Genomic DNA, 13644 nt, shown 5'->3' on the forward strand with positions numbered 1-13644 from the left:
AACACAGAATATTTTCTTTATAAAATCAAGATAAAAATTCTATTTATAAACATATTTTGATAATATCAATCTAAATAAGGAATTATTTTTAAACCTTAAAAATTCATTCAAGACATTAATTTCGAAAATTACAATAATAGGAATTTAAAATTATATTTTAAATAAAAAGATATTTCTATAAAATTTGCCAATTTTAGGATCTACAATCTCCCCCTTTGGAAATTTTATAGACAAAGCATATCTATTTTTTTAAAAGATCCTGCATCAAAAAAGTGAGTGCTTAAATTCACAATAGTGACAAGAGTCTCGAAATGACTCCCTCTGCAAAAAATAACCAAAGCACATGACTAAAGCAATTAACAAAAACAATGAACAACTGCATGTCAAGAAAAACATAATCAAAGCACCAAAAAATAGAGTACTTACTATCCCCCTCATTGTCTAAGAACATGCCAAAGAACAAAGGAAACGAAACCAAAACAAAGACGCAATTAGTGTTCCTTTACATTTATTGAAAGCAAATAAAAATAAATGGAGAGGAACGGTAACTGTCATGGAGCTGGAGTGGTAGATGCATTAATGATGGCCAAAGAAGCCAAAATTTGGCATTGAGTATCCTCCAAGGCAGTGAACCGCTCAGAGAGACTTGCAATACCTATCTGGGCAGAAGCGAGAGTAGTCAGAACAGCAGGAGAGTCAGGCTCGACATCTCCAGATCAAGAACCAGCCAAATTAATGCCCTTGACCTTTCAAGCTGTGCTAGGTGCATTGTCATCTTTGATCTCTTTGACAGTGTAGGTAGGACCAACCAAAGGAGGAATCAAGGTCTCGTGTGACTTCTTCAAAGGACGTTGAGAGTCCAATAGTTTGTAAATGACATAAGGAAACATCAAGTGTTGACCCATGCTTTTGGCACCACTTAAGGACACTATCTAATCAAATATAGCAGCAACAAGATCGACAGTGGCACCAGCCCAATTTTGAACAATAGAAAGGCCATATCTTGAGTGATGGTTGAGGAGTGAGTGGTGGGAAACAAATTGAACATGGCAAACTAAAAAAGTGCACCATATTAGTGAGTAAGGTCCGAGACACGGAGAGATGCACTCGGTTCCCACACAATAGCTTGGCCAACTAATTCAGACAAAACTTGATCCTTTGCAAACTCAATGGAATCATCAATCTCCACAAGAACTAGATTTAGTACCTTAGCAATTTCGGTAGGACTAAACTTATACCAATAACCCCTAACATAAACCTTATGAAACATAAAGGAATTCTGATCTAATAACTCCTCATTCAAATTTTCATAAAATTCCTTAACTACCCGAGGCACAAACCCATCAAAGTCAGACAAAGAATGTAACCAACCCATTTCTTCTAAAGTAAGCAAAACCCCAAAAACACAATGAGGAGCAAAAAGGAAATTTCATTCACTAATGAAGTGTCGATACTCATAAAATTGCATATTTTTCTCATTACCATTAAAATAGAAAGTAAGAGAATGAGCTTTGAAAGAGGAATCTGAAGAACGAACTGGGGCACCTTGGTGTTTAGTGATTTTGGCAAAAAATTCAGGAAATGCCAATGGTGTTATGCCCTTTGGTTCAGATGCAACAGGAGTGGTTTCTAATGGGTCTTCTTCAGATTTAGCCTCCTCCTCCATATCTTCATGAAAAGAATCTCCATGTGGTTCTTCGGGAATTGGCTCGGTTAGAGAGAGGTCTAGCTCAAGCAACGAGTCTTCCATTTTAGGAGAGACATCCTCTGAGGAGGTGCAAGGAGGAGGATTGATGTTTTCCTTTGTTTTGAATTTGGATAAAGGATTGGAATCAGAGATGGAGCTAGTACCTTTTGCTGGAGCCACTTTGATCTTCTTGGTTTGCTTTGACCAAGCAGCTTTGGATTTGCGCTTGCCCTTCTCCTTGGGTGTCATCACATCAGAGGATAATGATGATTCAAAGCCATAAGAAGAAGGATCGATCTCGACTTCAGTGGAGACAGACTGTGTAGGGCTTGAGGTGGTTTTGGGTCGACGGCCTGTAGGAGCCGAGACAGCTGGGAACGATGAGGCAGCAACATGTGGGATTAACTCTGGAACGAGAGGAGTGGCTGAGGGAATCGTCTCATGAACGGTCTCCTTCTGAGACTTCATAGGTTTGGAGGTAGAACACGGCCTTGGGTCTTCATGGCTGCTGAAAGACAAAGAACAACAAAAAAAAAACTAGAACCTTGGGCACAAGTGAGTGAGAAAGAGAACAAGAACACTTAGAACCAAAGAGCCAAAGGGAATCCAAATATTTGGATGTTGTACCTTGATTTTAGCACGAGTCCATGCACTCAGCTCGGGTATAGCTGGCAGATAAATATATGGAGAAACAACCAAGGAGAATGATATATGCTTATTATCCACATGGACAACTCGAGATTCATAGTGGTCATGCATGGTGTAAGGCACCCTGAGTTTATCCCAAACTAAGGATGCAAAGGCTGTGAAGCGCGAGCTCGTAATTTTAAATAGTTGTCGAAGCATGAGCTTGGAGGGGATATCCAGCTCGTGGTAATTCTAGTATATTGCATACCCGCGAATCCCCATAGATTCAGGATCCCTTTATACGTTTATTTATGACCAGGCTGTCATATTTATTATCCGAGATAGCGGGAACTTGTTTATTCTATTATCAAATCATATCCCAATATAAATGGGAATTATTTGTATTAAATGTAATCATTATGTAAATGTGTGATTGACTCACGTGGTTACCCAAACCTGTCCATGGAATTCTCTTATAAATACTGGGAATATTGGACAGAAAAAGGGACCATTATTCTGTAATACAAAACTCTGCCAAAATAGAGAGAGAAACATCAATAATATTGACTCGTGGACTAGGTGGATTTTAACCATTGAACCACATAAAAATTATGTGTTCTTGAGTGAATTCATGTTATTATTCATTACTGTTTACTGTTAAGCACTAATCTACCATATTATTTCCTAATACACTGTTGGCGAAAAACTACGTCAACAATTTGGTGCTTTCATTGAGAGAAAATTAGTGCTTCATCAAAATCCCAGCCAATTCTCATCATGGTGCTCACTCGTTCAATGCACGATAATGAGATAGAACAACTTGGTGGGTAGGAGGCCCATCATACTACTGTTCCGAATGAACATGGCCCTAAGATTCAGCAGCATCCGAGAAAACAACCACCAGGTCATGACGACACTCGGAGTTCGGCGTCATTGCCACCAAATCAAAATCTAGACTACCTTACTGCCGTCAAATTGGAAAACATGCAATTGAGAAGCCATCTCGTGAAGGAAAACAGGAAGATTGAGGAGGTTTTGGCTCGGTTACCCCCTCTTACAACTGATGTTAATGTCGGAAAGAGGCAAAGTGGGTCTCACAAGTTCCACAGGAATAATTGATCCAAACCAAGTCGATCAGTCAGAACTGTAACCCCAAGTTTTGTACCTACAGGGCGAGATCGCCAGAATGCTCAACCTAGTGGCCCTCATAGGGTTCATCAGCATGTCAGTCAGTCGGTTAGAACTGCAACCCCAAGTTCGCTGTCTCCTTAACAGGTCCCTAGAAATGCCAATGGAAATCCACGAGGAGGGACTGGGACAGGCTCACAAAGACAAAATATTCCAACAAACCCTCCTACGTCATGATCGGATCGTCAAGTGCAGAGAGCTAAAGACAGTGGAGTAGAACATAGGCGGGCTAATTTAATCTGCCCTGATGGAACAAGGATTGCCTCACCAATAAGGCATCCCCCATCACCTATAAGACTTCCGATGCCACCTCGTCCTACACGGGACATTCCAGCTTATGGAGACAGTAGGAGAAATCCTCCCCCATCTGCCAATACTTACATCCCACGGACACATGTTGAAAATCCATATCCTCGGCCCCAACCGCGAGCTATAAGCTTCACGAATGGGAGTTACTGGACTGAAATTCTTCTTAGTGGTAGGTCTGAGGGTGACCTAAGAAATCAATTGATTTCAGCACAGAGCCCTCGGTACGATCCACAGCCCAATTTGCGCGATCATCTGAATTTGTAGAGGAGGAATCCAACTCGAAATGAAGATTTTAGCTATACTCGACAAGAGGGAGGTCCACCTATATTACGCGATAATGGGAATAATGCCCCACAAAACCAAGCTCGAGCTTGGAAGGACAATAACCCATCAAATGCATACGATAGGATGGGAGCTGTTGAACCCTCGAGATACTAGCTCTGGTGGAAGAGCAAATGAAGAGGCTTTTATCTCGAAAAGACAAAGATGATTGTGACTTAGAGGATGAGCTCAAGCCTTTCGCTCCAAATATTGCGGTGGCCACATATCAGGTAGGCTTCAAAATGCCACACTTGTCAAAATTTGATAGAGACGGAGATCCGTCAGACCACCTCAGAATTTTTAACACCATGATGATGGCCCACAATGTCAAACTCAATCTAAGGTGTATTTTATTCCCTGTAACTCTGGTCAGGGCTGCCAGACAGTGGTTTAAGCAATATAAGAGGCATTCCATAAGCTTGTGGAAGAAGTTTTCTTCTGAGTTCAAAAAATCATTCCAAGATTCACAAGCAGCTCGGGTTGATACTGATTCAATGGCCAACGTAAAGCAGCAACCTGGTGAGACGTTGAAGGCATATCTAAGTAGGTTCACCAATGTCACTGCATAGGCTAGGGATGTTGATGAAAGCTCTAAGCTAATGGCACTGAGGACAGGAATTCTCGTCGAGGGCAACCTGTGGCAAGAACTCCAAAGTAAAGGAGTTAAGAGTGTGGATGAATTATTGGCCCGAGCTCAAGAGTGGATTAATCTAGAGGAGGCGCGAGCTTCCATCGTGGGAACCAGCCAGACCCCTATCCAGCCCGTTGTAGCGGTAACGGGTGGTGCAGCTAAGGGTCAAATCGTTACCCAGAATAACCAAGGGGGAAATAACAAAAGGAAGGGAAATGGCGAGGGCGATCAAAGCGAGACGAAGAAAAATAAGTCTGGGGAGAAATTCAAACTTGTTTAAACTACTTATACCGACCTAACGGATACTAGGGAGCGCATCTTCCTAGAAAATTCTACTCGCCTTCCATGGAAGAAGCTAGAGCCATTGAAGAACTAGAGGGAGAAGAGAGATTCTTCAAAGTTCTTTCAATTCCATAATGACATCGGGCATAACACTGATGACTATCGACGGTTGAAGGATGAGATTGAAACTCCCATTAGAGCAAGACCTTTGGCCCAGTACGCCCGAAATCGGGTGACCAAACCCTTCATCAGTCCCCGAAGCTCTAGTAAGTCAAACTGAAGCTCAAGCAAATCAAGTCAACCCTCTCCAATAGTAGGGGGAGATATAACTACCATTTTGGGAGGACCTTATTTGGCATACACGAGCAATGGGGCCTAGAAGAGGTACATTAACGAATTGAAGTCCCATAACAGAGTGGAGTTCGTCTAGGAGCATCGGTTATCAAAACAGAAACGATTGGAGAAGCAACCAATCATTTTCACAGAAGAGGATGCTAGCCACGTCCAATTCCCGCATAACGATCCCTTGGTCATTACTGTTCAGTTCTCCAATCGGAGGGTCCGGAGGACACTGGTAGATAACGGAAGTTCTGTGAATCTACTTTTCAAGTCCACCTTGGAAAAAATGGGGCTGTCTGTAACAGATTTGAAGGCAACCTCAATGACTCTGTGTAGGTTTTCTGGTGAAGGTTCAGCAACCATCAGGACGATCGGATTGGTAATGACATTAGGAGAAGACTTGCGAATTGTTTCCAAATTACTTGAGTTTGTGGTAATCAATTGTCCAGCTGTATACAATACGAGTTTTGGCCGACCTGCGTTGATGGTGTTTGAAGCCATAACCTCTATCTGCCACCTAGCAATAAAATTCCCCTCAGCTGCAAGAATATGCACCGTCAGAGGTGATTAGCTCACTACCAGAGAATGCTATAGCATTTCTATGAAGGGAAAAACACAACCCGAGTAGCAAGCAATGGTCATAAATGACGGAGGTGAAGATTCCCAAGAAGAAGAAGTTACTTGTGAGATGGAAGAACCTCAACAAAAGGAGGATAGAGAAGTCACCCAACGCGATGACATCGACCCACGGATGGACGAAGACGAGTCAAAACTCCAAGCTATAGTGGAGCTCTGTTGCGAAAATTAAAGCTACGCAAGTATACGTAATTGCTTTTGTAGTTTATTTCGGTAAGACCGATATCGTTCCCACTGAGACTGATTTATCAATTACCAAATAATTAATTTTTAGTTTCTATTTGACAAATGAAAAATGGATGTGTGAATTTTGAAAACAAGAAAACAGAAATAAATGAAAATTGCAGAAATCAAATAATAACAAGAACACAAGGATTAAATTCGCTGTAAAACAATTAGGAATTCTAATCTTCTCTACTATCCACTCTATTATTCTTTAATTCAATTACTACTGAAACTCTTCTCACTGAAATTATAGGCATGCAAAAGTGTTAACTATTCAAGTTAAGAAATAGAAAACTCGACCTAGTGTGAATTCCCTATATTTCTATGGTCAATTCAAACAATAGGAAGCAATGAATACAACCCTAAATCACATAAACCAATTTGATACTCTCGTTCTAAATTGAAATCTATGTCTATTCAATTTTAGCATATTCAAATCTCACTTTTTAGATTTTGATTCAAATTCATAAATCGTATGTAAAAGTTGATCAATCAATCACATACACAATAAACACAAACTGAATAGATTTCAGATGAAGAAGAAATAGATAAATGCATTAAATCATAATAGAGTTTCAAGAGAGTCAATTAGAAAACCTAAACAGAAATTTAGTTCATAAACATGACTAAATCAAACATAAACATAGAATTTAACATAATCAAAAGATAAAGAAAAGATCTCTAAGTTTTTGTTTCTTCTCCAGCCTCCTTGCTTAATCTCCTCCTTAAAAACGTCATTAAAGAAGCTTTTATAGACCCTAATTAATTTTTGCATGAAAATACAAGATTACCCCTAAAAATTCCCCTAAATTGTGTTTTCGTACGGACCGTAGCGCTAGGGCACCACGGGATAGCGCTGAGGTGCTGTAAATAAGTCTCAAAACACGTTTCTGGAAAATTGATGGTGCTAGAGCACTGAAATGTAGCGCCTAGGTGCTACAACCCGCATCAAAACATGCTCTCTGTTTCTCAGCAGCACTGGGGCACTGGTTTGTAGCGCTGGGGCGCTACTTTGCACATAATGAAACTGAACTCGTTTTGAATAGCCTGCAGTGTCAGTTCATTGTATTTTGATCATAACTCCTTCAATATAACTCCGAATTGAATGATTCAAAAAGTTATGGAAATTTAAGAGAAATATCTATAACTTATATTTCTAGAAGGTTTTCCATAAAGTGAACAAATTCTAGTTAAAATTCGGCTTAAAGTCTCAGACTTGCGTTATAGAACATAAACGACGTGTGTTGAGCCTCTTTAATGTAGTATCTTCCACACATGATGTCTTGAAACTCAACCATCAACACTAAATCAATCTTATTCATCATATTTAACATGTTTCTTCTCATTTCACTCCATATTATGTACTTGATCATTAAAACCTGAACCAAGAAGAAAACAAGCGTAAATCTGCACTAAACAATCCTAAATAACTAAAAACACAACCTAAATTGATCTCTAAAATAAACCTAAAATGATCCTAACAATCTCGAGGAAGTAAACATTGATCCTAAAGAAGCTTCAAGAGTCGTAAAGGTTGGGAAGAATCTTGACGATAAAAGGAAGGAGCTGGTGAATTTCTTATAGGAGAATCTGGACATTTTCGCCTGGTCACATGAAGATATGGTGGGAATAAGTCCGAGTGTAATCATGCACACCTTAAATTTGGACAAGAACGTGCCTGCAAAATCCTAAAAATGGAGAAGCTTGGAAACGGTCCGAGCTGAAGCTTTTGAGGAAGAACTAGCTCGATTATTAAAGTGTGGGTTTATCCGCGAGGAAAAATACCCGATCTAGGTCACCAATCCCGTGTTGGTCCCAAAGCCAAATGGGAAATGGAGGACCTCTATCGACTTCTCCGATCTAAATAAAGCTTGTCCCAAGGATTGTTTCCCACTGTCAAGGATTGATCAGTTGGTAGATGCCACGGCAGGTCACGAGCTCATGTCCTTTATGGATGCGTATTCTGGATATAACCAGATAGCGATGAATCTAGCAGACTAGGAACATACTAGCTTCATGACCCCAAATAACGTATATTGTTATAAATTTATGCCATTCGGGCTGAAGAATGCCGGAGCAACATACCAGCGCTTGGCCAACAATATGTTTGCTAATCAGATCAGGAGAAATATGGAAGTGTATGTCGATGATATGCTTTTCAAATCAAAGACTGCCGATAATCATGTATCTAATTTAAAAGAATGTTTTGAAATCTTAAGGAGGTATGACATAAAGCTGAATCCTCAGAAGTGCACTTTCGGAGTGGCATCTGGAAAATTTCTGGGTTTCATAGTCAACAAGAGGGGATAGAGGTAAATCCTGAGAAAATCAGATCATTGTTAGAAATGCCCTCGCCCAGGTCGCGTAAAGAAGTTCAAAGCCTGACTGTAAGGGTGGCGACTTTGAATCATTTTATTTCAAAATCCACTGACAAATGTCTACCATTCTACAACTTGCTCAGAGGAAACAAAAAATTTGAGTAGACTGAGGAGTACGAACAGGTGTTCCTCGACCTAAGAATGCACCTGGGCGAGCCCCCAGTGTTATCAAAGCCTATGTATGGAGAACCTCTACTCCTTTATCTATCCGTGATAGAGAATGCAGTCAGTGCCGTTTTAGTTCGAGTAGAAGACCGTGCTCAAAAACAAGTATATTATATAAGCAAGAGACTTCTCGGAGCCGAGTCACGATACCCACAGATAGAAAAACTGGCATTCTATCTGATATTGGCTTCTAGGAAGCTCCGGCCATATTTCCAATCCCATTCAATCAACATCATGACCGACCAACCTTTAAGGCAGGTTTTGCAAAAACCTGAAACGTCGGGATGTTTTTTAAAATGGGCTATCAAGCTTAGCCAATTTGAGGTATTGTACATGCCAAGGACCTCAATCAAAAGTCAAGCCCTTGCTGATTTTATGGCTGAATGCACCGGATTATAAGAGGAGCTCTTAAAGGAGCCGGTGCAGGAGTTATGGAAAATATTCATGGATGGATCATCAAACAAGAATGGATTGAGAGCTGGGATCATCTTGACCTCACCAGAAGGGCATCGATTTCATACAGCTCTGAGATTCGGATTCGAAGCATCCAACAACAAATCCGAATATGAGGCCTTTCTAGCTGGGCTGAGAGTGGCAAGGGAGCTCAAGGCGAAAGTTGTCCAATGCTATAGTGATTCTCAGCTCATGATCAATCAGGTATTGGGAGAATATCAAACTCGAGGTACCAAGATGGTGGCCTACCTAGCTAAGGTGAAGGGAGAATTGTTTGAATTTGAGTACAGTTCTGTTGAACAGATACCCCGCGAGTAAAATTCAAATGTTGACGCCTTGGCACGGCTTGCCACCACAAAAGAAGCTGAGACATTGAATGTAGTTCCAATGGAGTTCTTGGAGAGTCCGAGTGTAACAGAAGAAATGATAGAAGTCAAAATGATTGACACAAGACCAACTTGGTTGACTCCCATAATGGAATACCTCACAACAGGAAAGCTACATGACGATCGAAAAGACGCAAGAAAAATAATTTATCAAGCTCTGTGGTACGTAATAGTGGATGGAACCTTGTATCGATGTGGTCATTCGTTGCCTCTCCTACGATGTGTTCTGCCTGAGGAAGCCCAAACCATTTTACAAGAAATACACGAAGGCTTTTGTGGAAATCATGCTAGGGGACAAAACCTAGCATTGAAAATACTGAGGCAGGCCTATTTTTGGCCCAGTTTAGTGAAAGACGCAATCTCGTATATTCAGAAGTGCGACAAATACCAGTATTTTTCCATAGTTGCCCGAGCTGCTTCGGTTGAGCTAACAATGATTTCATCCCCGTGGCCATTTGTGATATGGGGAATCGACCTAGTAGGTTTCCTACCTATGGGAAAGGGGGGAGTTCGTTATGCGGTGGTGGAGATCGACTATTTCACGAAGTGGGTAGAAGTCGAGCCTCTAGCAACCATCATTTCAAAAAGAGTCCTGGACTTCGTGGTGAAAAGTATTATATGTTGATTTGAGCTTCCTAAAAAAAATCGTGTCAGATAATGGGACACAATTCGACAACAATCTCTTTACTGATTTCTGTGAAAAATATGGCATTATGAAGAGTTTCTCCTCACAGGAAAAGTACATTTAATCAAGAACAGAATGACGGCTTGCTTAACGCATCTCTCAATTTGATTGAAGAAAAACGATAGGAATCACAGTTACAGCTCGCTCATCATCAACAAAAAATCACTCGCTATTTCAATTCTAAAGTTAAGAGGTGCAGATTAGGACTGGGCTACCTAGTTCTCCGAAGGGTCTTTTTAGCGAATAAGGATCCTAAGGACGATGTGTTAGGCCCGAACTAGGAGGGACCATATCAGGTCGTTGAGGTTTTGCGTGAAGGAACTTTCAAGATAGCTCAACTAAATGGGGAAGTAGTCCCGCGGACCTAGAATGCCATTCATTTGAAAAAGTATTATCAATAGTACCACCATCAATGTAAGGATTATTTATAAAAGCCATTTGATTAAATAATAGATGGATTATTTAATAATTTTTTTTAAGGTTGTATTAGTTCGTGTTCTAATATTTGTAAAAGCAACCAAGAAAGTTTCCACTTTCTGGTTACTAAAGTTTTTAAAGCTCGAGTTTTCAATAAACCTAGCGCGAACTAAGTTTAAGTCATTTAAAACCTTGGACATAACCAGGTCTGAAACTTAGAAGCTTGGAAAAATTGAGTATTCAACAGCTTTTTTAAGCTCAGGTGTTCAATAAACCTAGCGCGAACTAAGTTTAAGTCATTTAAAACCCTGGACATAACCATGTCCGAAACTTAGAAGCTTGGAAAAATTGAGTATTCAACGGCTTTTTAAAGCTCGAGTGTTCCATAAATCTAGCGCGAACTAAGTTTAAATCATTTAAAACCCTGGTCATAACTAGGTAAAAAACTTGGAAATTTGGGAAAATTGATTATTCAAGGGCTTTTTAAATCTCGAGTTTTCAATGAACCTAAACCGAAAGTTTAAATCATTAAAAACCCTGGATATAACCAGGTTCGAGGCCTGATTCTTAACAGGTATGATGCAGATAATCAAACAAAAACTTGGATATAATCAAGCTCGATAAAATCTATCCCGATCTAAAAATCAATTCCTAAAATCTCGAATGTACAAATCTAAGGATTCATAAGCATGAGAGATAATAAAGGAAAGATAAATTGATCAGAAGTTAGATATATATTATGATAGGACAAATAAATTAAGCCATTTAATATCCAAGAAACTGATAAATAATTGAAACAGAAAAAAAAATACAAAAGAGATATCATTGGGCTCCATCAACTCGCCCCGAAGATGTGACCTCCTCGCCATCTCCCTCCGCCATTCTGGATGCATCACTAGTCTCTGACGGTTCTTGCAAGAGTCGAGCCTTGAATTTTGCAAGGTACGGATCTCACAGCCCGGGTTCCATGAAAGAGAAGTTCCCATCCGGGTTGAAGGCCCAGCAATGGTACAACATCTCCTCCATGGCTGATGATGTTTTTCTTCTTTGGCTATGGCTTCAGCCTCGAGCAGTTTGGTTTGACCTCAGCAATCTCGGCTTGAAGTTGTGCAGTTTGAGCTTGGGAGGCAGACAATGCAGTCTTTGCAGCCTGCTCATTTTCTTGGGATGTGGTGAGAGCAACTTTGGCATCATGCTCATTCTTCTGAGAAGCTGTCAAACCAGCTTTGGCAGCCTTCTCACCTTCTTGGGCAACAGTTAGGGCGGTCTTGGCAACGTCTAGCTTGGATTGGAGCTCCTCATTTTTGGCCCTAGCATGAGCTATGCTGTAGTAATGAGCCAGGGCAGACTACAAAATAACAAAACAAGTCAAAGATATACACATAGTCACATTACAAAAAAAAATCACCAAGTAAGGAAAAAGAACTCAAAGTGAGGCTCATCCCCATGGTGGATTCCATGACATTCTTCAGGCTGCATTCCTCGATGGTCCTCGGGTCCCTCATACTGGCCTTGTAGGCGTGCCCCACCATATGGCTCGCAGTTTCATAGACGATACCCCAAAAGACTTCAAGGATCTTCTCCAGATCCTGAGGATCTACTGGTATCCGAATGGTGGGGGCCTCGGCTAGAATGACTTGGGGAGGAGGAGGTATGAATCAAGGTGGGGGAGAAGGAAGCTGCTCAACAACGACATTGGCCACCGAAGCTGGCTCCAGAGTCAAGATCGTGTCTTTATTCTTGGCGGGGGACTTTGAAGTATTCCCCGTTGCAGGGGTGGCTTTCTTTGCCACCCTGAGCCTCTTCACGATAGGACCTGCGCTGGCTTTCTTAGACTGGAAAGCAGTTCAGAGGTCTGGAGCTCCTGGTTGTTCCATCTCTTTTCCTAAAAATAACAAAAAGAGTCTGTTCATAAAAATAATGTTTCAAAAAACATTTATAAAGAAAGAAAGAAAACAAAGATCCTACCCTTCGGGCTGGGGGAGGAGTCTATTATCACCAGCTCGGGTGTTTTAACCGGGATAGGCATGACCTCTGGCCTAGGAACTAATGGAGGAGAAGGGGAGTCTACAGTTAAAACTTCTTGGATCCTAAGGGGTTCAGGTTCTTCCTCGGAGCTGGAATCATCCATATTGTTTGAATCTAGGGGCAAATGCACCCTGGAGCAGAGAAGGCCAAGATCTACGGTTTGTCCCGTATTCTTCAAAAATGGTGGATCTAAAATTTAGGGTGTTTTCAACTACGATTGTGCCCCTAGGATAACTATTGTCATGGCGTAATACTAGGTGGTCTACGCACTGGATCAGGGTTATATTTAGATCCATGTCGAAAGGATGACGGTGGACGAGCTGATTCGGATTATACCGAACTGACCTAAAATCGGCAACAGCCCTATCTAATTCCCTGAAGGGGAATGGGTTACCTTGGCCGGAGGGGCCGGCTACTGCCCCTAACATGACTCGATCTGGATCGGGTTCCCGAACACCCTTGGGAGCCCGTCTTTTTCACACAAGAGGCACCTCGGCCATTTCCTCCTTGTTGTCCTCACAGACCAGTAAGGCCTCTTGAGGAGCGGGAAGCTCGGGGATGGTTGGGAGCGGAGCCCGGGTCCTCAGAGCTAATGTCTGCCCCTCTCCGATCAGCTTGCATGCCAACATGGTGGCATCGTTCATGACCTGGCGATAGTCCTTTTTGCCAGGGAGAAGTCTGGATAATTTTTCGTACTGACCCCCGAGGGTCACAGAATTTTCCATCCTCGCAAATATGGCAGCACGAGAAACAAATTCGATCAAGGCATGTACAAAAACAAAGCAATATCTTAAAAGGAACAAAAATTCACGAGTTGAATTTACAAGGATAGAAGACTTACAAGGTCAGTTAAAGTAATGGTGTTTGCAGTTTCTGAAGCCATTCGA

At 41.2% G+C, this 13644-nt stretch overlaps 1 protein-coding gene across 1 annotated transcript; it reads right to left on the minus strand.

Moving 5' to 3' along the window:
- Window positions 1-749: 749 nt before the first annotated feature.
- LOC133792365 (uncharacterized) lies at window positions 750-12860 on the minus strand. The gene is made up of 7 exons (XM_062230265.1): window positions 12762-12860; window positions 12546-12614; window positions 11863-12077; window positions 1546-2195; window positions 1328-1380; window positions 1121-1231; window positions 750-932 (listed from the first exon to the last, which is right to left on the minus strand). The coding sequence occupies exons 1-7, from the start codon at window positions 12858-12860 to the stop codon at window positions 750-752; spliced, it is 1380 nt and encodes a 459-aa protein (XP_062086249.1).
- Between the last annotated feature and the right edge of the window lie 784 nt (window positions 12861-13644).

The sequence above is a fragment of the Humulus lupulus genome, chromosome 7 (assembly GCF_963169125.1).
Source record: "Humulus lupulus chromosome 7, drHumLupu1.1, whole genome shotgun sequence".
Classification (NCBI taxonomy): Eukaryota; Viridiplantae; Streptophyta; class Magnoliopsida; order Rosales; family Cannabaceae; genus Humulus; species Humulus lupulus.

Excerpts from the sequence above, each read along its gene's own strand:
- LOC133792365 (XM_062230265.1), bottom strand. The coding sequence starts at position 12,860 with ATGGATGATTCCAGCTCCGAGGAAGAACCTGAACCCCTTAGGATCCAA. Across the intron at positions 2,196-11,862 it reads CAGGCTGCAAAGACTGCATT|CAGCCATGAAGACCCAAGGC; the intron begins GTCTGCCTCCCA and ends TTTGTCTTTCAG. Across the intron at positions 1,232-1,327 it reads TTGATGGGTTTGTGCCTCGG|TTTAGTCCTACCGAAATTGC; the intron begins GTAGTTAAGGAA and ends TATTGGTATAAG.